The 22,382-nt window shown below is 41.3% G+C and overlaps 1 protein-coding gene across 4 annotated transcripts in view; it reads left to right on the plus strand.

The window, feature by feature from the left end:
- Nucleotides 1-314: 314 nt before the first annotated feature.
- ppp1r9ala (protein phosphatase 1 regulatory subunit 9A-like A) overlaps nt 315-22,382 on the plus strand; it is a 74,300-nt gene continuing 52,232 nt past the window's right edge. For all 4 annotated transcript variants that reach the window (XM_034187064.1, XM_034187066.1, XM_034187067.1 and 1 more), the window contains exons 1-2: nt 315-477; nt 911-2,924. In XM_034187064.1, coding sequence (XP_034042955.1) covers nt 1,041-2,924 — 1,884 coding nt within the window. In that variant the 5' untranslated portion in view covers nt 315-477; nt 911-1,040. The remainder of the gene's footprint in view (nt 478-910; nt 2,925-22,382) is intronic.

Raw genomic sequence — 22,382 nt, forward strand, 5'->3', positions numbered from 1 at the left:
GAAAAAAAAAAAAAAACTGAAATAAAACAACAGAAAAAAGCAATAGAGCTAACAATCAGACTGTACTGTACCAGCCCACTCTAATAATGCATTGTTTTACTTTTGTAATTTGTTGTTTCCCTCAGTAAAGGTTATATTATATTATATTATTTGTCATTTACTTTGTCAATGAATTAGACCACTTGCCATCGCAGAAACAGAATAATTTAGTAAGAAAGAAAGTTTAATGTTGGATCATGTTGGAGAACAGGTCATTAAATGTAATGAGCCACAGAATACGGTGTAACACCTGTTCATGCTCGTGGGGGCGCGCGGCAGGTCGGGAAGTGCGGAGAGAGGAGGAGGAGGAGGAAGATTCAGGAAAAGGCAGGAGCGCGGAATGATGGCGGTGATCGAGAAGAAGGGACAAGTTTGATATCGTCAAAGTGCGACATTGTAGGCGAGCTTTTGGCGCCGACACCATGAAGCAAGAAGGAGGTGAGATTCTTTAAAGTTGTTCTGTGTTTGTGCGGAGGAGCAGCGCTAATTTTAGCGTCGGCTCCCACTTAAAACTGCTACAATGAAAATGTTCCCACTGAAACATTACGTTTGGCTCGGCACATTCGGTTTTTTGCCGTTGTGTAATCTGTAATGCAACGTCACTAAAGCGTTTTACTTAATTCTGCTACAAATAAAGTCCGCAGCTAGTTATAGTTCGCCGCTCGCGACCAAAAGCCGAGTACTTGATGTATTTTGTTAGCACGTCCTTACTTTCATGTCGTTACTGAAAGTTGACGTTACTTCACATTCGAGTGTTCCACCCCAGGACTTTTCTGCTTTGCATTTGAAATGAAGAACGCGACCTTATGTAATGAATAACGAGTTTATTGTAGCTTTTAATGAGATTTTCTTGGCTTTGTGTCTTTTTTAGATGGCTTGGCTGTGAGTGTTTAGCTAGCTGAGACAGCAGGGCTCCAAAGAAGCTCCGCTGAGACCCATGCCCGCCTTTGCATTGTAGTTCACCGACCAGTCTCTCTCAAACTGACTTTTCAAATTCAAAAATGATCAAAGCAGAAAACAAAGGGGGTGAGAGAAACCTGAGGAGCGCCTCCCCTCACAGAAATGCCTACAAGTCCGACTTCCACGCCATTAAGTGTTCCTTTGATGGGACAAAATCTGAAGGAGGTGCCAAGTCATATGCAAATGGTTCCAGTGACACCCGGGAGGACTCCAGAGGAAGACCTTTTGGGACTAGAGTGAACAAGATAAAGAACATATTCCTCCAGATGGATGGCCAGCAACAGGAGTGCCAAGATATGAAAGGTTCATCAAAATCTGAAGTGACACAGGTCTCTCCAGTGAAGCTGCAATTTTCTGGCAACACACCTAGAGTTATCTTCAATAGTGCTACAAGCCCGGAATCACACAATTTAGATAAAACGCCCAAAGGGGACGATGTTGAGATTGACAACTTGGCTTTGGCAGAGAAGTTTTCTGTGACGAGAAAGCTCTTTGAAAGGGGGATCACAGAGCAGCCAGCATCTGAAAAGCAGTCTCCAAACAGAGTGGTGAGTCGCTTGTCACTCGGTAGTTCTTCCGACGAGGGGAAAAGCACACAGAAAGTACCAGGAACCTCAGAGACTGCCATTAAAACAGACCAAACGTCTACATCAGTTAAATGTCGACCAGATAAAAAGGCGGATCTTGAGAAAAAGCATGTGTCAAGGGCAGCTTTAAATGCTGGACCCATCTCTAAGAGGTTAGAGAATTATATGGTAGAAAATGAGTCTGACGACTGTAACAGAACGGATGCTAAAGGGGGACTGGTGTCTGCTAAACTGCACAGTAACAGTGAACACTCAGTGCCTTTGTCTCCAACAAGGGATAGTTTACACAAACCTAATTCTCTTGCAAATGAAGCCACTAACAGCCCAAGTTCGCCTATATCTGATGGTGTTAACAGATCTGCATCTCAGATGGAATCCCTTGTGAACAAGCCCTTATCCCCTGGGTCCAGTGTTACATTCAAACCAAACTTGCCGGTTACTAATGCAGCTCACAAATCCATTTCCCCTACATCAGATGCCACACACAAACCCCTCTTACCAGATCAAACAACAATTAATCATGACTACAGGCAGTCCTCCTCATCTGGAGTTGGTAGCACATCTGCTGATGTGGTTGAAGGCAAGACCCGTAGTCCTCTCCCAAGGGATTCGAAGCAGTTTCTTCCATTAAGTGATGGTTTGCAGAATGCCAGCAGGCCTAAATATGTTGACAGAGGCAAGAGGGATGAACATTTGGTACATAGTCCCACTAGGGATAAGCCAGCCAGCCAGACCTCATCAGTGGACTCTAGGGGGGTGGGTGTAGTTCGAGCAGAGCGAGTGGTTGTCCAGAATGAGTCTTCAGATAGTGATGAGAATGTTGACGATAATGTGTTCGAGGAGCCACAGGTGGAAAGCTCCCAAGCCTGTCCATCGCACTCTGAAAGAACAGTGCCACCAGCAAAAACGAACTGTAAACGTGTTCATCATGCCGCGGCAAGTGATGTCACAGAAAGGCAACAAAGTGCCACAGAGACTGTGGGTACAAATATCGTTTCGGAAGACAAAGTGCAAACTGGACTGAAAGGGAAAAGAAAAGAAGACAGATCAGTTGTGAGTGTAGATGGTGAAAATAATCCTGATGTCAACGATGAAGTAGCAGAGGAGGAGAACGAGCTGGAGGAGCAATGTGTTTGTCCAGTAGTGTGTGGTATAGAAAACGCAGCTTTTGTGGATGACAGGGATGTAGACCATATCTTCAGGGAAGAGGGTGATGATGAAGAAGATGAGGACCAAATGTATAGATACTTTGATGACTGTTATGAGATTCCTGGTCTGTCAGATGAAGATGAACCGCCACCAAAGAGGAAAATCAAGTTCTGCACAGAACCCATTCTGGTAGGTGCCTTTATGTTACTTACACCTGCAGCACCATGACGTACACTACCTAAAAAACACCTTACTCATTATAAACCACTGTCTCACTGATTCAGCAGCTGTGTCTGACCTTAGCATTTCTTCACAAGCACAAGACAAATTCCTATAGGCTGAGAAGGAATACTTGCATGTAGCACGTTGACGTCACAGTTGCCACAATATATCATCAGTAAAGCTTTGTCGCAGGGAGTCAAAACTATAATTTATTTAATCTCTGTTCAGGTAGAGTTGTCAAACAACCAGGTAGCTGCCAGAGCTCAAAAGTGAAGATTGGGGTTGAGAACACTGTTATGTGATATTTTTGGAAATATTGTTGACGTTGCATAAGAGCATGTGAAAGTGGAGTCGCAGCTGAATGAGGGCAGCACTGAGGTACCCTGAAAACAAAATGTGGCACTTTAGAGTGTAGTGTAAGAAACACAGCCACCTTCTGAGTCACTGTGCTTGATGGGTATTTTTGCTTGTTCAGTGCTTTTTATCTGTGTGAATCATACAGTATGTGTCATACAGAGGACTTTTTACTTCAGGTCAGTGAGTATATGGGAAATCAGGCAGGGTGTTCAGTTTAAGACAGGTCAGTGGTGTGTAGGACTGCAACTAGTGATTATATATTCTCTCGATTAATCTATCAGTTGTAAGGTCCATCAAGTGTTAGAAAAGTGAAAAATGACTCATTCATTTATTCATTTACCCGCTTCTTCCAAGTAAGGGTCATGGGTGTGGCTGGTTGGTACACTCTGGACAGGTTGTCAGTGTATCGCAGGGCCAAGAGCCCAAATGATGCCTTCAAATGTCTTCATTTAAGAACCCAGAGATACTCAGTTTACTGAACAATAGGAGTAAAACTAGTAAAGCAAACAAAGTATTAACATTTAAGAAGCTGAAATCAGAAAATTCTAATATTAAAAAAACACTGAAAATGATTATCAAAACAGTTGTTGATTAATTGAGTAATTGTTGCAGCTCTAATGGTGTGTATACAGAACATGACTTATAGAGAATGCAAAAACCTTTCTTGTCTTTGTTAGCTGGTGAAAGGTTTCAATGTCAGGGTAGCAAAACATGGATTTTTTGTGTCTGTTTGGTAAAGGTTTGCATATTCGCAAAAATAACACCAATACTTTTTGAAAGGCTCATATAAACAGATCTTATGGGCCAATCTCTACACTATGTGAATAGTTATTAGGCAAGTTGTATTCCTGAGGATTAATTTTAATCTTATCAAAATGCAGTGCTCTCAGTCAATCCAAAATACTAATAGACCTCAAACCTGAATGTCTATCAAAAGAAGAGCTTTTTGTCTTTTCTGCATTCTCCCCCAAGCAGGTACTTTTATTTTTACACACCCACAAACAGAGATGGAAGACATCAAAGGCAGGAGGAAGACATCAAACGCACTACACTTGTCACTCATGGTAATGGCAACATAACACTTAACTAAACTGACTAAACCACTTGAACTATAAAAACACAATAAAGCATTAAGACTATTAACATTGTTTAACTAACATGAACCACAATAACAACATTTAAAACCCCAAAACCCAAACTCCCATGGTGCATTGCAGCACAACGCTCATTGTTCACTGTTGTTAGTTAATATCGCTAATTTCTCCAAAAATATTAATCCTATCAACTTTCTGTTTTTGCAGTGTTCATCCTTGACCCAAAATACATAAGCATACCAAATGGCAAACGTCAACTCTCCCCAGTTTCTCCCTGATTGAAGCTGCACACAGAGGCCACTTGGCTATTATAATATAGATTCAGTGTTTGTATCTTCAACTAAATGATTCTTAAGACACTTTGACATGTGCACAAATTTAATCCATGCACTGGCACGCCATCTTGCATGCCAGTGAGTAAACACATCGTGAATTGTGCGCGGCTCCATGCCAGTGTGCAAAGAAAATTTTGAAATATTCAAAACTCCTGGCACGCATTCATTTCGTGACCTAGTTGTGAACATTGTGCCACCCATTTGACAGCACTGCATGTCACTGTGCGACAATGTGTCATTGCAGGCAGGGCATCTGAGCGATTATGATGAGAGGTTACATCTGTAATAAAAATAATTTTATAGATACATTATGTAACTCATAAGAAGGAATTAAAAATGCAAAGATTCCAAATGCATTGTCCGCCACATGATGCGCACTAAACAACCTGTTGCTGTAGGTAATTTATCTGTGATTCTCGCAGCAATGAGAGAATGGTTTTGTCAGCCAAGTTCTGACAGCAAATGTGTCATTGGCAACAAAATGATTATTTTATATAGCGTGGTGTCCAGCGGGACAAAGCAAGATGGCTTGGCACAACAAATTGTGTGGCAGTGCAGGGATCAAATTCATGCAAGTGTCAAGGTGCCTTTACACTGATCTCCTGCATTAAGCCAGAACAAAGATGGTGAAAACATGACGTTGATTCAAGATGTGAATGATTAAAATCCATCTTGAACTGCTGCATCTAGTCACTCTGTTTGCTCAGGCCTTCATGAATGGTATTAAATGAAATTGAATACAAATTTCTTCAGGCTAACTGTGCTAAAACAGCATGGTTGACTTACATGGTAACGTGGTTAAAATAATGAGTTTGACCACTTTTATACTTAAACACAAAAAACTGTACTTTTCCGATTTGGACAACATGATAGAGTACCCCTGTAGTCTGAAAACTTCTCTACCTGTCCCGGACAATTGAACAACCATTAATATCGAACCTTGAAACCTTTGATAAACCTGTCTTCACATATTTCTTGGCCCAGTCTTGTCATTTCAGTTTGAGTCTTATTCGGTGGTGGTTGTTTACTTTGGCCCATGTATGTGAGCACTGAGCACCTTGTACATCTGGACACTACAGATAGGTTGCAGTTCTGGAACAGGGTGGCACTTGAGCATAATGGGTTCCTGGTAGTGTCACATTTAATTCTTTCCAAGGTCATTTGCATCTTTGAGTCTCCACATGTTTCTTGTGACACTGTTTACTATTTGTAGCAAAATTTTTCATTGTTTGATTGATTACACCATAATAGCTTAGCTATTTCTTGAGTGTTGCATCTTTTCGTGGAGTGTTTTTAAGGACTGGTGGATGTACAAATAATAATTTCCATTGTACAGTATTGTGACATCACCATATGTGATCAACATTTTGGGTTTAACAGGGGAAAAACAAATGGCTCAAACATGTTCCACAGTTTGTGAACAGATCGATGTTTATTCAGGCCTTAAAATGTGCTGTTATCTCAGGGTGTGGATACCCTGCTCTGACTCATCCCAGAAGAGGGTCCTGGGAGAGCAGCCCAAATGTTGACCCAAAGGGGGGGGACAAACAGCCTCCTCTGTTACAAACAGTGACAGAGATGAACATAACTTTCTAGTTTACAACAATATGTGGGACTGTGTATCCTATAACCACTCATACTCTTCATAGTAGTTTAAGTTTTTTTTTTTTCTAGGAACTGGTGTGAGGATGTAGTTGTTGATATGAGGTTGTGTCAAGACACGTTAATAAATTATTGTGAAAAAGGCTTTCAGAAATACTTGAAGAAACAGCTCTCTTCTTGATCAGAGCCAAGAAAAATAGTAATGTGGAGACTTGTAAAGTCACCGCTGTGAGTTAGGTTTGATTGGTGTTTGAAAAACACCAGCTATCTAAAAATTTATCACATTATGTTTACGACGGACAGTTTTATCCTATCTGATGGATCCATCCACACGCCCATGCTACAGGCTTCCATGCAATTAATTCTCCTGTAATAAGAAGCAGTTTGGGGTTGAGCTTGTTGCTCGTGGACACTTTGACCCATATACGGCACTAGTTGGGGGTCAGTCTCCAACTTGGCTAATGTATGGCTATCTTCCCTATCTGATCCAGAGCTGCCATTAGCACTACTGCATCCTAGTCTCTTATCAATTTTGCACTGCTATGTGACATCTGTAAGTTATGAGTATGCACACAGTAAGGCCCAAAGTGTGAACTTATTGGTCCAAGAACAGTTTTGTAATTCTTGCCAGCTTTTGTTCCCATAGCGAGAACCTCCTCAGTAGTGTGACTACACCTGTCTTAATAATTAAAATTACTTATCATACAAAATATGGTCATAATCTTAGCCATATTTGCTGACTTTGATATTTCACATTATTTTAAATGTTCCTAAAAGAATGTCACCAGCATGATGCCAGGATTAGTTATGTATTTAAATATTTTTCCCTGACAGAATTGTGTAATCCGTCTGTCTCTGCTGGATTTTGGGCTCGGATGGATGGATGGATGGATGGATGTCACATTTCCACTGTCTGCGTTCAGCAAAATTATTTTTCCCTGTTTCAAGACATAAATGCATGCTGGGGAGACCCAGATTTGAACAGGATTCACAAAGGTCCGAATGCAAATGTGGCTAAAATCTGGCTCGCTCTGGGATTATGATGTCACACTCACTACTCGCTGCATTTGTGCACTGACAGCATCTTCTCTCTGTGCCAGTGTCGCGACTGAACGGTCCCCCTAAAAATCGGTCCACCCTGCTTTCACTGCGCATGCATCATTTCGGAGCTCAGCATAGTCATTTCTGAGCGTCACCAACAGTTCACCGATTATCACCTCGTTTCTGCTTAAAACTGCACTCCAGTCATCATCTGTCTCAGCAACAGATATCTGAAGCTTTTGTACAATAATCATTTCCACTTAAATTGAGCATTATTTCATAATAAAAGATGGGGGAAACGATCAGAACACGACAGCAGCATGTCTGACTCTGGCGTGCTGCTGTGCTTGGGTCAGTAGCAACCTACCGCGTGCTGGGTAATCGGGAGAGTCTGGAGTTTTCCCGGTGGGCTGGTCCAACCTGGGGCAGTTGTGAGGGGGTGTTAATGTATGCATACATATATGACCACCACTAACTGTTAGGCTACACAGCAAGACACTTGGGCTGCTGTATCTTAAAGAGAAGACATTAAGTGTTATAAATGTTTTACAATCATGAAAATAACTTAAGACTGCTTCTTTTGCAATGCTGTTATCTTTTCCAAAGCCTAAGGTAGGGACATACCATTACATGTTTAACACCCCTATGCATTCATTACAATTAGTTCAGTCCATCCAAGCCCTGTGCGCCCAGATGGGACTTGCGTTACTAGCAAGTATAGGAGGAGTGGCCTGTGAGTGAAAAGATGGACAGAAAAAAACCAGGTGGAGCTGAAAAAGCTAGATTAAGAAAGAAAGCTTTGGTGGAAGATGCTGCCAAGTGTGCAAAGCTCACAGATATTTTTTCAAGAAGACAGAGCGAAGAGGGAAATGGTAAATAGGGCCGGGCATAACAGGCTACGTGCCGTTGATGCAACATTTGTAGTACAGTACCACCTCTTCCAGCTACTTACAGACTTCACTGACGATATTTTCAATCGTTGTACTTGGCTCCAGCTCAAACTGTGCGACAAAACCGCAGGGTTTAAAAGTTCAGAGCGCACGATTCATGTTCTCACACTGTACGGCCCGATGCTCTGATGAGATCTGACTGCTCACATTGTACGTTCAAAAACCACACGTCGGGAAGCAAAACGTAACAGAAGCTTTTTTTTCTTTTTCTTTTTTCTTTTTTTCTGTGCTGTTGAAGCAGCGCTACAAGCATCTACGCGCTGATTACGTCGCGCACTGTGCATGTGCAAACACCAGAGAGAGCAAGTGATCTCATGTAAGTGTTGCGTTTTTTTTTGTTTTTTTTTATTGCGTTCCCTCGCAATAACCTAATATCATATTATAGTTCATGCGTATCAGCGCGCACCATGAGTGGAATCAGGTGGGGGGGGACTTAACGTATATGCGCGCACGCACACACACACACAGAGCAGACAGCAAGGTGATTCACGAGAGGACGGTAAAAAAGAAAAACATTCATAACAGGTGTTGGTACTTACACTGTTGTATAAATAAACTAGATTTCATACGGAGTCTTACAGCTGTGCTCATCTGTCGTAAATCCTGTTGTCTGCTGTGTGTGTGTGTGTGTGTGTGTGTGTGTGTGTGTGTGCGCGCGCGCGTGCTCGCGCATATACGTTCAGTCTCCCACCACCTGATTCCACTCACTGTGTGCCCTGATAGGCATGAACTTGATATATGATATTGGGTTATTGCGAGGGAATGCAATAAAAAAAAACACAAGACTTTACATGAGATCACTTGCTCTCTCCAGTGTTTGCACATGCACAGTGCGTGACGTAATCAGCGCGTAGATGCTTGTAGCGCTGCTTCAACAGCGCAGAACCCTCACGAGTCACGACGGCCGACCAGAATATCAAACAGGTTTGATTTTCATCCGACCATATGATTCACCATCGGGAGGTGGTTGTGAGATGTTAAACGCAGCTCGCTACTCCATGTAGACTGCACAGTGCAGGACGCACGATTAAGCTGAAACTCGGCGCAATCTAAAAAATTCTCGCATGAGTGAAAAATCGGCTGAAAAAGGGCCAAAACTCGCACATTGTAAGCCCTCCTTAACTTTTTCTTTCTATTATAAGCCACCCAATTTTCACAGTCAGTCAGCACATAAATGCTGGATTTAAATGCCACAGCAGAATTCGTATTATCCCTGTGCGCTGGCGGTTTGTGGGCCGGTTGGATATGAAACTCCCAGGCTGAAAATATTCCCAGCATGCCCCTGGTAGCAACTTACCGATTATCACCTCGTTTCTGCTTAAAACTGCCTCGTTTCTGCTTAAAACTGACTTTAGAATGATTTAAGAAGTTTTACTTTGTCATCTGATGATTAATAATCACATTATTCCCTTTGATCGCTTTAGGTGTAGAGAGTCAGTCTCAGACATGCTGCTGTGGTCCGAAATGATGCATGTGTAGGGATGGCAGGGCACACCAATTTTTAGCGGGGACCATTCTGTCAGCGACACCAGCGTTTAGTGCTGCTGCAACAGCGAGGACAGCAAATGACCTTCTTTCTCTGCAGCATGTTCTCGCCAAGTGAATCTGCCGAGTGTGCTCTGATGTCCAGATAAAAATTCACGTAGCTGCACTGTTTCTTTCTTTAGTTAAGTCTGACCTTGACTAAATGAACAGGTTCTCTGCATGTTGCTGCATCAGAAACTGTCCTGTCTCCGCTCGTACTGAATTCACATGCAGTGCTGGAGCTTTGGCCAATCAGAAGCCCAATCTGAAGCATCAGACAACTACAGGATATAAATGCATTAGTATCATAAAAGTCAAAACAAGTAGAGGACAATACAGTAAACAAATGTGCAGCCACAGGGAAAGGTCTCTGCCTGAAGTCCTGAACACATACAAAACTCAGCTGACAAGGATCGCAATTAGGGAATGGGAAAAGGACTTTTGCAGGACAAAAACAAACACACAGATGCACAAAATTTGTATCAGTTCCTCATACATCTCCTTGATCCGTCATGGCGTGACATACGCTTAAGACTTGGTTGCACTGTCAAAGTGCCCCCCCCCCACAAGAAATGTCAAATGAATAGATTTAAAAGAAAAAGGCTTAGATCTGTTTTGTTTATTTCTGATTATGCTGCTTCTGTAGTCTCATCTGCTCTGTATTAGAGTGAAACAGTGTTCAGTCTAAAGCCGCGTTCACATCGGATGCCATGCGATGCCACAAATTCATCATTTGCTGCAGGAGCTGCATCTGGATGAGGGCCGCTTTCAGCGGTACTTCCACCTCTCCAGCACCCAGTTTGAGGACCTCCTGTCCCGTTCGCGCGTGCACATGTGAACAAAGAAAAAAAAAAAAACTGGCTGCTGCTGCAGTTCCTCGCTCTCCCCTTCAACTCTGTCATAATTGTGATATAAACCAGTCACCATTTGTTTTATTATACATCTGTGTAGTTAATAAAATTATCTTCACGGATGATTTATTCGTGCGCACACATGTGAACAAAGAAAAAAAAACTGGCTGCTGCTGCAGTTCATCGCTCTCCCCTCAAACTCTGTCATAATTGTGTTAAAGGACAAAAGGGACATAAGTCCTGCTCACAGGCTGATTGCCAGAGAAAGGACATGTCTTCATCAAGTATAAACTCCAGACATCTCCACGTCACTACATATCCAGTCCCTGATTGGTCATCACGGCGCGACAAGACAAAAAAATTCAGATTTTTCAACTTGGGGAAGAGGGCGATGCGACGCGATGCAACGCAGTATTGCGCCACAAACGCGCCAATCACTCAAAATCGCTTTATTCACATCCATCGCGTTGCATTGTGTGGCTTGGACTTTTGTGGCGCCACAGTGCATCCTTCCATGGGGATTACATAGCAGCCTCTCTCCGCCATTGCTCGTGTGGCGTCTGGTGTGAACGCGGCATTAGACAGCTCAACCATGCATGCATCTGAGCGTGTGCACACACAGTAACAATCCAGGTGAGGCAAATTGAAAATGACACGTTACTCAATGCTAAGGCCAGATTTCTACATCCTACATTAGCGTTGCTTCACATAATTATGATTTTGCCACGTTTTTAGTCCGTCCTACACACGTTTTTCTTAAATAGTGTTAATTTTAATTATTTTTGAGACACTATATTGTCCAACAAAAGTAGCTATCATATCAAGTCTGTATGTGACCAAACCAGTGCTTTTAAATGTTGGCGAATGTTGAAGCCACTGTCTACTATTGCATGACCAATAATTTAAGATTTCCACCAGATGGGATTACAACAAAAACCTTTTCTTACCCACAGTTGTTAATGTATGTATATATACAGTGTCTCGTATTCGGTAAATACAATTGATAAGTACGTACAATATCCTAAGAATTCAAAGGCATGCCCTACTGTGTTGTCAGGTTCCTGCCACAGCACCTTCATTATAATATGATCATGGCTCTTGGGAGACAGAAGTATGTAGATGAAGTCTTATATCGGCCCGAGGACTGTTTGTGCTGGTGCTTATCTCTTGATTCCGTAGCTTCAAGGGGAGGCAAGTTCACTACTCCCCCTGGATGGGAAGCTAGTTCAATGCAAGTTACTTCCCCAGCTAATGCTGGGATCCATTTACAGCTGGGTGGACTGAGACAGTGCAGATTGTCTTGTCCAAGGGCACAGACAGCATGAGCAGGATTCAAACCCAAGTTTGTATATCCACTCAGCTGTCTGGTCTACACACGGGAAACAGAGGAAAGTCAATGTAAAATGAAACAGACATCAAGTGACGATTTCTGCCAAGTATTGTAGTAATAACTGTGTTTGCTGTTAAACTGGGAGCCGCACGGAAAGACCAAAACAATGACGTGCACTCTGATTCCAATTATGGGTTCACATTCACACATTACATTAGTTTACGTCACATAGATGACCCTTGGCCAACTTTTTGTTTGTTTGTTTTAACCCAAGACCCAAGTAACCGAAACGTCCCACTACTGCTGCATTATTCTCCAGTCATATTTGGCACTGAGACAGAGTTGCAGGTCACCAGAGAGAGGAAGCTCTTTGTGCTTCTCCCTCCTCAGGATCAGGTCCCTGTGAAACCTGAGTGTTTACCGAGCAGGTGTCCCATTTGAAAGAAAGGGCATCTTTATGAGCAAAAGACTTCCCTTCTCTATTTGCACATCTGTTATTAGGATTAGAAAGGTTAACTTGAGTGAAAATTGTGTTCTGCAAAGGCTAGGGTCGGTGCAGACTGATTTGAAAATGGTTGAATGTGCTTGACTTATTGCTTGTTTTATTGCAGTAAGATACTTAAAAGCTTCATTGTTAGACGAAATCACATCATGCATAGTTTAGTTTTCTTTCAAGCAATGATTGTGGCATTTAACAATTCATAATTATTCTCTTTCATATCTTAAAAATGTTTCGTGATCATCATTGAAAGCTAATCCCTGGAGTGTATGTATGGTGTGTTATTTATTTTTATATATAATATATATATATATATATATATACCCTGGCAGTAACTTCAGTTTACGAATCGGCGAAGCGGGTCCAAAGAACCATTATGTGCTCTGCCCCATGAAACGTTAATGAGGAGTGAACAGAGGACAGTTCTCGTTACTTGCCTGCAACAAGACAAGAGTCCCAGTTAGTGATTTATTCAGCACAAAGGTGAGTCACAATTGACATCTTTAAATGGCTTTGGGGGGGGGGGTTGTTTAATGAAGAAATTGCAGACCTGCTGCTTCTGACAAGCAGCGAATAAGCTTTGCTGCTTCAAGCAGAAGCAGCGGGTCTGCAATCAACATAGAGATATGATCATTCTCCCGATACATACCCACAAAAACAACGGCCGCTCCGGTGTAATGTGAACTGAAGAACCGATAAGGAAATTGTTAAGCAAAAAGGCTATTGATGTTGGTGGATCAAATCATTTCTTACCAATTCTTAACAGGAACCGGTTTTCAATATGCATCCGTATACGGGACACTCTGGGGGGGGGAAATGGTGTGGCTGTTTCAAAATGCACAATAAGGAGGTTCTTGAAGAAAAATGGGCTGCATGGTTGAGTCACCAGAAGAAAGCCATTACTATGCAAATGCCACAAAGTATCCCACTTACAGTAAGCCAAAAAGCACAGAGAACAAAGTCATTTGGAGTGATGAGACCAAAATTGAACTTTTTGGCCACAACTGTAAACGTTAAGAGTCAACAAGGCCATTGATGAAAGGTATACCCTTCCTACTGTGAAGCATGGGAGGTGGATCACTGATGTTTTGGGGATGTATGAGCTACAAAGGCACAGGAAACTTGGTCAAACGTGATGGCAGGGTGAATGCAGCATGTTATCAGAAAATACTGGATGTAAATTTGCACTCATCAGCCCAGAAGTTGCACATAGGAGGTACTTGAACACTTCAACAACATAACAATCCAAAACATAAGGCCAAGTTAACCTGTCATTGGCTATAGCAGAATAAAGTGAAGGTTCTGGAGTGGCCATCTCTGTCTCCTGACCTCAATATCATTGAGCCACTCTGGGGAGATCTCAGACATGCAGTTCATGCAAGACAGCCCAGAAATTTACAGGAACTGGAGGCTTTTTGCCAAGAGGAATGGGCAGCTTTAGCATCAGAGAAAATAAAGAACCTCATCCAACACTAACACAAAAGACTCCAAGCTGTCATTAATGTTAAATGGGCAGTACATGGTATTAAGAACTGGGATATGGAAATTTCAATTAAATTAAATTTATTTAATTTACGTAGCACCAAATCACAACAAAGCTGCCTCAAGGCGCTTCACACAAGCAAGGTCTGGCCTTACCAACCCCTAGAGCAAGCACAGAAGTGACAGTGGTAAGGAGAAAGTCCCCTCTGATGATATTGAAGAAGAAACCTCAAGCAGACCAGACTCAGAGGGGTGACCCACTGCTTAGGCCCTTCTAATAGTTGCAAGGTTTTTAACAAAGCTTTACAAAGGTGAAGAAACAGAAAACAGTCATAAAAACTAAAGAATATATATTTGATGAGATGGCAATGTCATTTTTTTCCAATTTCGTGCAGCCCTTGTTTGATCTGATGATCTTGGAATTTGTACTTGTTTAGAAATGACTACAAGAAACTTGTGTAAATCTACACTTCTAGTAAGATGTGGTTTTAGTTCAGGCTGCAACTTATTTTCATAGTCAAGTGTTCTCAGTAACATTTATACTTAATCTGTGAATCCAGACAGGCTTTCATTATTTACAATTGTGTATGAGTTAAAATTTTGAAAAAATAGTGTAATGAGCATACAGAAATGTTTTTAACGTATGTTGTGATCCCTTTTTTGTTCTGTTAAGCCTGGTCAAAACAATTGATTCACTTTGTGTGACTGAGAAGCATGTGTTCTTTCTTGTCTCGTGCATAGTAATACCACAGTTAAATGACTCCCTGAGGCAGTTGCATTTGTCAAGATATGTATTATTTGGATGAACTCATTATGAATACATTTTTGTTGTTCAGCCTAATTGGTGCCCATGGTTTTCTTTAAGAAAAGGTGAAGCTGAAAAGGTGTTCCTGTTAACCTAAAGTCAAAATTTACTGCTCGTTTGTCAACATGTATGAGGGAAAGGTGCCTGTCACAGTCAGGCTATTATTTAATGGGTGTACAGGGGTCGAAATACATTTTTAACCTACTTGCACTGGTGCTAGTAACAAAAAAAATTACTTGCACAACCAAAAGTCAGTCTTATATCAACCTTAAAACTCCTCCTCTGATGTGTCAGACTCTTCTTGTCTGGGGAGAGTTTGAGGGGAGAGCAGCGGCAGATAGTTGTGTTTTTTGTTTTTTTTTCTTTCCACATGGCGCGGCAAATGAATCTCCGTGAAGATTATTTTATTTATTAACTACACAGATGTATAATAAAACAAATGGTGACTGGTTTATAACACAATTATGACAGAGTTTTGAGGGGAGAGAGAGCGAGGAACTACGGAGCCCTGGAAGTGTCAAGTGTCAAAATGTTTTGCATGTGGAGAGAATGTGCGCTCATTTTATGATATTGTGCGCTTGTTTTAAGCATCGTTTGAGTAAAACAAGGGCACGATCTACTTAAACATGGCTACAATTTGTAAAACGTGCACTCAATATTGTCTTGACACATAAATGTTGGCTATTAGCCAACAAACCAGCAGACAGTGTAATACATTTCCCCATTAGAAATGGATCTGGTCAGAGTATACCATCATGGTTTGGGCGCACAAGGACATACAGAGAACTCCAGCTGCCCATCATGGCATCATCTGGAGTTTAAGCACATTAAAAAGGATGCTGAGGGTGAAGCGTCTCCCTGTCGTGAGGATGACAATTTAGGTCATATTATGGAGTTCATTTTGAACAAAAGGAAGCGTGCGCACGTGTTATTAATTCGAGGGCTCAATTAAAGGAAAACGTGCTCACTAATTATCACAGCCAGGAAAACGTGCGTACGTTTTATTAATTTGAGAGCACATTTTATTAATTCGAAGGCTCAATTAAAGGAAAACGTGCGCACGTTTTATTAATTTGAGAGCATGTTTTATTAATTTGTGGGCTCAATTAAAGGAAAACATGCGCACAGATTATCATGGCCAGAAAAAATATCACTTTAAGTGACCTCTCCCGGGTTCCGTAAAGGAACCACAGTGGCAGCCAATTTTTTTTTTTATTTTTTTTTTGTTTTGTTTTGTTTTTTCTTCACATATGCGCCCACAAACTAATCATCCGTGAAGACAGTGTTATTAACTACACAGATGTATAATAAAACAAATGGTGACTGGTTTAGAACTGTTTTTTTTTCTTTTCTTTGTTTACATGTGCACGCGCGAACACAACAAATAGAGCACAGCAACTCGCTCCTTGTGTGAGAGTCCTGTTGTATTTTCAAAAATATTTATTTCAACTCATACATCCATGGAAAACCTAATATTTATTTCTTTGAATGCGAAAATCTTTTCCACTGTCTTTGGATATGTGATGCCCTACTTGGATTGTGTAGCCAATCCTGAGTTGTTATGGTTTCCGTTTCCGATCTTTGATTGGTTTGGTCTTCTGCTGGCCAGAGGAATATCTGTCAAGGTTCCAACCTCAGCCAACCAACACAGAGGCCCTAGTTGGAGTCTGGTTCCCTTCCAGCCAGCCACCTGGGTTCGTGGGTGATGATCCAACAAAGTTGTGCAGAATACTAATGCAGGCAGCTCAAAACTATTAAAGCACATGATGTATCGTTAGCTGATTGTAACTGCCTTAAATGGTCTCACTATGTGATTAGAAATAAATACATCAACAGTTGCTGTGTCTTCATAGAAGGTTAACACTGATTGTGTGTTGAAAAGTTTGAAGCATCCCTTGAAGGACACAAGCAGCTCTTGTGATAAACAATCCTGTTGAACCTGTTTATGTTTGCAGTACTTTGGAAGCATTGCTCCATTATGGAGCTCTGCTCTTTTCCGACGCCACCTATTGCTCCTGTCTCTCTCTCTCGCAATAACCCTGTTATGCTTACAGCTGGACAGTTTAAACAGTGTTGTTTCAGTTAAAACAGTGTTAACTTCACAAAACCTTAAGAATAACAAAAGCCTGCATACAGGAAGTACCAGGCACATACATTATACTTTCTGCTATGTTTATTCAGCTCTAGCAAGCTGAGGCTCATGCTTTTCTTAATTGCTGCAAGTAAGATGTGTGCCCGGTGAAAAGCTTTTGATTCTTTTTTTTTGTGTGTGTGTGTGCTTAAATTTTGAGTTCCTTGGTTCAGCACTCAATTAACTTTAGCAAGAGATCTCTCTGGTTTACTTTACTCACAGCTGCTGACTCATTTACCACATTGATGTTTTGTTGTAGGGAGGGGACTAAAGAAAAGAAGGTAGGGCTTTCACTCTGGCTGTAGGCATATGCACATCTGTACATGAGGTCAAAGTTGTGCAGTTGCTGAAGATGTAGTAAAGTAAGACCATAGTTATTAGATTTAATTGGTTCATGGATTTTTCTGGGACTCAAGGGTCAGGCATTGGTCAAAAAGAAAAGGGGAAAAAAAAATCATGGTTTGAAGGGTCGGTCTTTAAAAAACAAACTGGTGCACTGCACCCGTAGAGCGCAAACCTCTGCCAACACTAGTTTCCAGTTCCTTAAATTTTACCTTGAAAACCCCCATGATACAACATACCAGGACAAACAGCCACACATAAATAGATAATTCAGTTTAATCTAGGGCTGAAACGATTAGTCGAGTAACTCGAATAATTCGATTACAAAAAATGTTCGAGACAAATTCTGTGCCTCGAAGCTTCGTTTAACGTTGTAGTACATATGCCAGGCCTGTGTGTGGCACTGCAACATCCGCAGGAAAAAAAAAACAGAAGAAGACTGGAGCATAACAGCTAATCAAATTAGCAACGATAGCTACCGTTAGGGATGGGTATTGATAAGGTTTTATCGATATCGATGCCATTATCGATTCTGCTTATCGATGCGATTCCTTATCGATACCTCGTGAATTTTGTACTAAAAGTAGGCTTTACAGGTTTTCTATGTATTTCCTTGAGTCTTAAAGTAAATAAATATGAAATTAGTCACTGTATTCTTGATCTCTGGACATAAATAAAAATAAACAAAACTGTGTTTCGCTTTGAAGTTATTAATTCAGACTGAATTCTATCGTTCTATCTTGACTTGTCAGAGAGCCATGCAACGTTTGGAGCTGTGTGAACAGAATGGAGGATGATTCTCGTTTCTTTCTCGCAACAAGACAGGAGTCCCAGTTAGTAACTTTAATCCGCACAAAAGTGAATCACAACTCATATTCAGGGAAGAAAGTGGTGAAAAACAAAAAAAGCTGAAACCCAAAATTACCCCCCAACACCACCTGCACAAAAATGTTTGAATTCTAGAAGCTCTGAAATGCAATCTGGGACTATTCCAGACAATAAACTGGAGTGAGTGCTAAATCCATTTAGGTGAGAAAAAAATACAACTTTCCTTATTCAAATTCATTCCAGTAGTATTCTGCTCTTACTAGGATGCAGCAGTTTTCTAGTTTGGCAGATAGTTCTGGAGGAAATCACTGAAGAAATTAACAAACTGAAAATATGGTTTGACCGAAACAAACTCATTAAACTTAAATAAGACAGGGATGAAATGGAGGTGTAAGAGTCACTAGGTGTTCACAGGAAACATTTATTTCTGTATGTAGTTATTTATTTATGTTAGTTGATATTATATATTTTCTGTTGTGTTTCTATTCAGGTTCTTTTTGTCTCTTTCTATAAAATTTTATATAATAATCATTAGATTATTAATATATAAGCAAAAATTAATTTAAGGAATATTACAATTTGAAAACAACTGCACCTGAACGTGATGACGGCTGCAATTGCTAAATGCTAACTTTTAACATTGAAAATGCCATAGACATGCTAACGCGTTAGCATCGCTCTTGTTTTTAAGTTATAAAATACATCTATCAACTGTTTCAGAAGACCATAACAGGTCAGTTTAACATAGAAAAGGTAAATAATACTCAGATGTTTGCTCTTTAGGGTTTTAGCGGGGGAAAATTAAGCGAAAGAAAGAAATAAACGAAGCAATCGACTGAAGCATTGCTTCAATCTGCGAACCACGCTTCGATTGGTTCAAGGTTCAAAGCAAAGCCGCGCTGCAGAAAAGTTGATAAAGGACCCGCTGCAGGGTCTGTAATCAATGTAGAGAAATGATCATTTTCCTGACAAACACCCGCCAAAACAACGGCCACTCTGAAGGACCGATAACAGAATCGTTAAGCACAAAGCTTATTGATGTCAGTGGATCGAATCATTTCTTAACGATACCCGAAAGGAACTGGTTCTCGATACCCATCCCTAGTTACCGCTTTCCAACGTGACACATAGAGTAAAATAAAGCCTTTTAAGAGATAGATGGTCCACGCTGATCATCTGAAATAGACTCACTGTGCATTTAAAGCAGTGTGTTTGTCTATTTTTAAAAAACACACTGTCTACTCTACGTGGGGAGGGACTATTGACCCGGTGGCTGGCTGCTGTCTCTCTCTGCCCGGTGTGAGGGGCTCTCAGACCGGGCGAGTCACAGCTCTGTCCCAGGCTACATTGACAAACAGCAGAAGTCCACTCTTTCTTCTGTGTTTCCCTCAGACTCACACTGAGTGTTTGACTTTTTAATTTTTGCTTTTTTGGGCAACACACAACACTTCACAAACATGGTAACTTAAATAGAATAATAATAATAAAAAAAAAACTGACTGTGAGGCTGCATGCTCAACCTTCAGCTGAAATGCATCTGCTGAATTGCAGAGAAAGAGGGATAAAAAAATCACATAGGGACCCAGTCCACCAACATAAAAACAAAAAAACCCCTAAAACTTAAAAATGGTTCAATTTTACAAGTTGAAGAAAACAAAACAGAAAGCCACATCCCATCGCCATTTCAGCAAAATGCCAACACTTTGGCACAGTGACACTGTGCCATTGCTTAGGGAGAGCCCTGGACTATTGATATAGTTTAAAAACGCAAAAGTACTTTTAATCTGATTACTTGATTAATCGCCAGAATAAATGATAGAATACTCAATTACAAAAATAATCGATAGCTGCAGCCCAAGTTTAATCCTTAATGTAGGGTATCTGTTAAAGCTCACAATCCCAGGGCATAGCACCACTCTTGAAGCCACTCTTGGCTCTTGAAATTTTTCTGCGGCACACTAAGCAGTTAGCGGCGGAAGGAGCAGTGCCCAGGGGCAATTTTTTTTTCCACTGAGTCTGTGATTTCTAGAGCTGTCGGTGGATCTGTAAAGCAATAAATCCAATAACTATGGCCTAACTGAGGCCACACAGGCCATTTGTATGTGGCTGCAACAATCCAGGTTTTTGTTTGTGTGTATTGGCCCATACCGATCCCATACTATGAGGAGCTTTTAAATCTGTTTAATGCTTTGGGATCCAGGGCAGTTATGTGACATGGTACTGTATATGGTAAGTTTGTGAACAGCAGTGAGCAGCACCAGTGCACGTTCACAGTGCTGACCTTACTTGACTTCTGTGTGGATGGCTGAAAGACTTCTGTTTTGGAAAAATTCTTTAGGGCTGTTTCTGTCAAACCGGTAAATCCTGGGAGAAAAAAATATGTATGAGGGATTTAGGGGTAGACACCTGGGACCTGTGCCCGTGTGTGTGTGTGTTTTTCTTTCTCATTTGTTTTGAATAAGGACTGAGTGTATGCTGCTGAAGTGAAAAAGCACTGCACTCAGTGTCTTTTTTTTTTTTTTCTCCCCAGAGTGTTTTGCTTTTTTGTGCGTTCACTATGGCACTTTATTTTGAAAATCACTTAATTTTTCAGAAAGATGCTGTGATGTCACTACAGCCCACTTCAGGCAACCAGTCAGATGGGGCAAAACTTGCCACAGCAAAAGTTTCTGTCTGTAGTCTGCTGTTTCATTAGGGCTGGGTACCGAACTTCGGTTCTTTTGTGGCACAGACCGAAATGCTTCGGTAGTACCGAGTATCGAAACATGCCTCGTCTTTCGGTACCCAGAGGTTAAGCATGTGCAAGAAGAGCGACCCGCAGTCATCCTCCTCTCAGCATTCAAGTCTGCCTGTGGACGTTAGCACACGAGCAGCCTGATTCAAAATCTCCACCACCGGACTCCGCTTCATCTGAGAGTACCAACAACATGCATTGCTTGAAGCAATGAAACACTGTCCCGACCCGCTGCTTCGGTTCTTTGCTTCGCTGCCTTTCAGAAGTGGCAAATCAGCTTCTTAACACCTCTCAGAGCCATTAAAATAAGCCAGTCGTAAGTCACTTTTGTGTGGATTAAAGTCACTAACTTGGACTCGTCCTCCGTTCGGTTCTCACAGCACCAAACGCTGCACCGCTCTCTGTCGTCATGTTAGAAAGATAGACTCCGGTCGGAATTAATAATTTCAAAGCAAATCGCCATTTAAATCAAATGACATCTCTTTCCAAATGTTGTAATAAAAACAATAAACTGCAATCGATCAAAACATTTTTTCCTCCCAAAATGAGACGTCCTGCACTGACATGCAGCAGCAGGCTGAGTTCAGCTCAGACATATGGAGAGACAATCCTGCCAGAATGTCTGAAAGGCAATGCTTTTGACAAAAACTACAGTGTTTTCAAGTGTTCTTTTGCACTGGAAATTACAGTAGGGCAAATACGTTTTTGAGCCACAGTCGATTTTGCAAGTTTTCCCACCTACAAAGAATGGAGATGTCTGTAAGTTTTATTGTAGTTACACTTCAACTGTGAGAGACAGAATCTAAAAAATATCAGAAAATTACATTATATGATTTTTAAATAATTCATTTGCATTTTATTGCATGAAATAAGTATTTGATACAATAGAAAAACACACCTTAATATTTGGTACAGAAACCTTTGTTTGCAGTTACAGAGCACAGAAGTTTACTGTAGTTCTTGACTAAGTTTGCACACTGCAGCAGGGATTTTGGTCCAGTCCTCCATACAGATCTTCTCCAGATCTTTAAGGTTTGGAGTTTCAGCTCCCTCCAAAGATTTTCTATTGAGTTCAGGTCTGCAGACTGGCTCGGCCACTCCAGGACTTTGAAATGCTTCTTATGGAGCCCCTCCATAGTTGCCCTGGCTGTGAGTTTGGGGTCACTGTCATGCTGGAAGACCCAGCCACGACCCATCTTTAATGCCCTTACTGAGAGATGGAGGTTGTTTACCAAAATCTCACGATACATGACCCCATCCATCCTCCCTTCAACACGGTGCAGTCGTCCTGTCCCCTTTGCAGAAAAGCACCCTCAAAAATGACGCTTCCACTCCCATGCTTCACAGTTGGGACAGTGTTTTTGGGGTTGTTCTCATCCTCCAAACACAACGAGTGGAGTTGATGCCGGAAAGCTCTGTTTTGATCTCATCTGACCACATGACCTTCTCCCATGCCTTCTCTGGGTTATCCAGATGGTCACTGGTGAACTTCAAACAGGCCTGGACATGCACTGGTGTCA

The sequence above is a fragment of the Thalassophryne amazonica genome, chromosome 14 (genome assembly GCF_902500255.1).
Source record: "Thalassophryne amazonica chromosome 14, fThaAma1.1, whole genome shotgun sequence".
Taxonomy (NCBI): Eukaryota; Metazoa; Chordata; class Actinopteri; order Batrachoidiformes; family Batrachoididae; genus Thalassophryne; species Thalassophryne amazonica.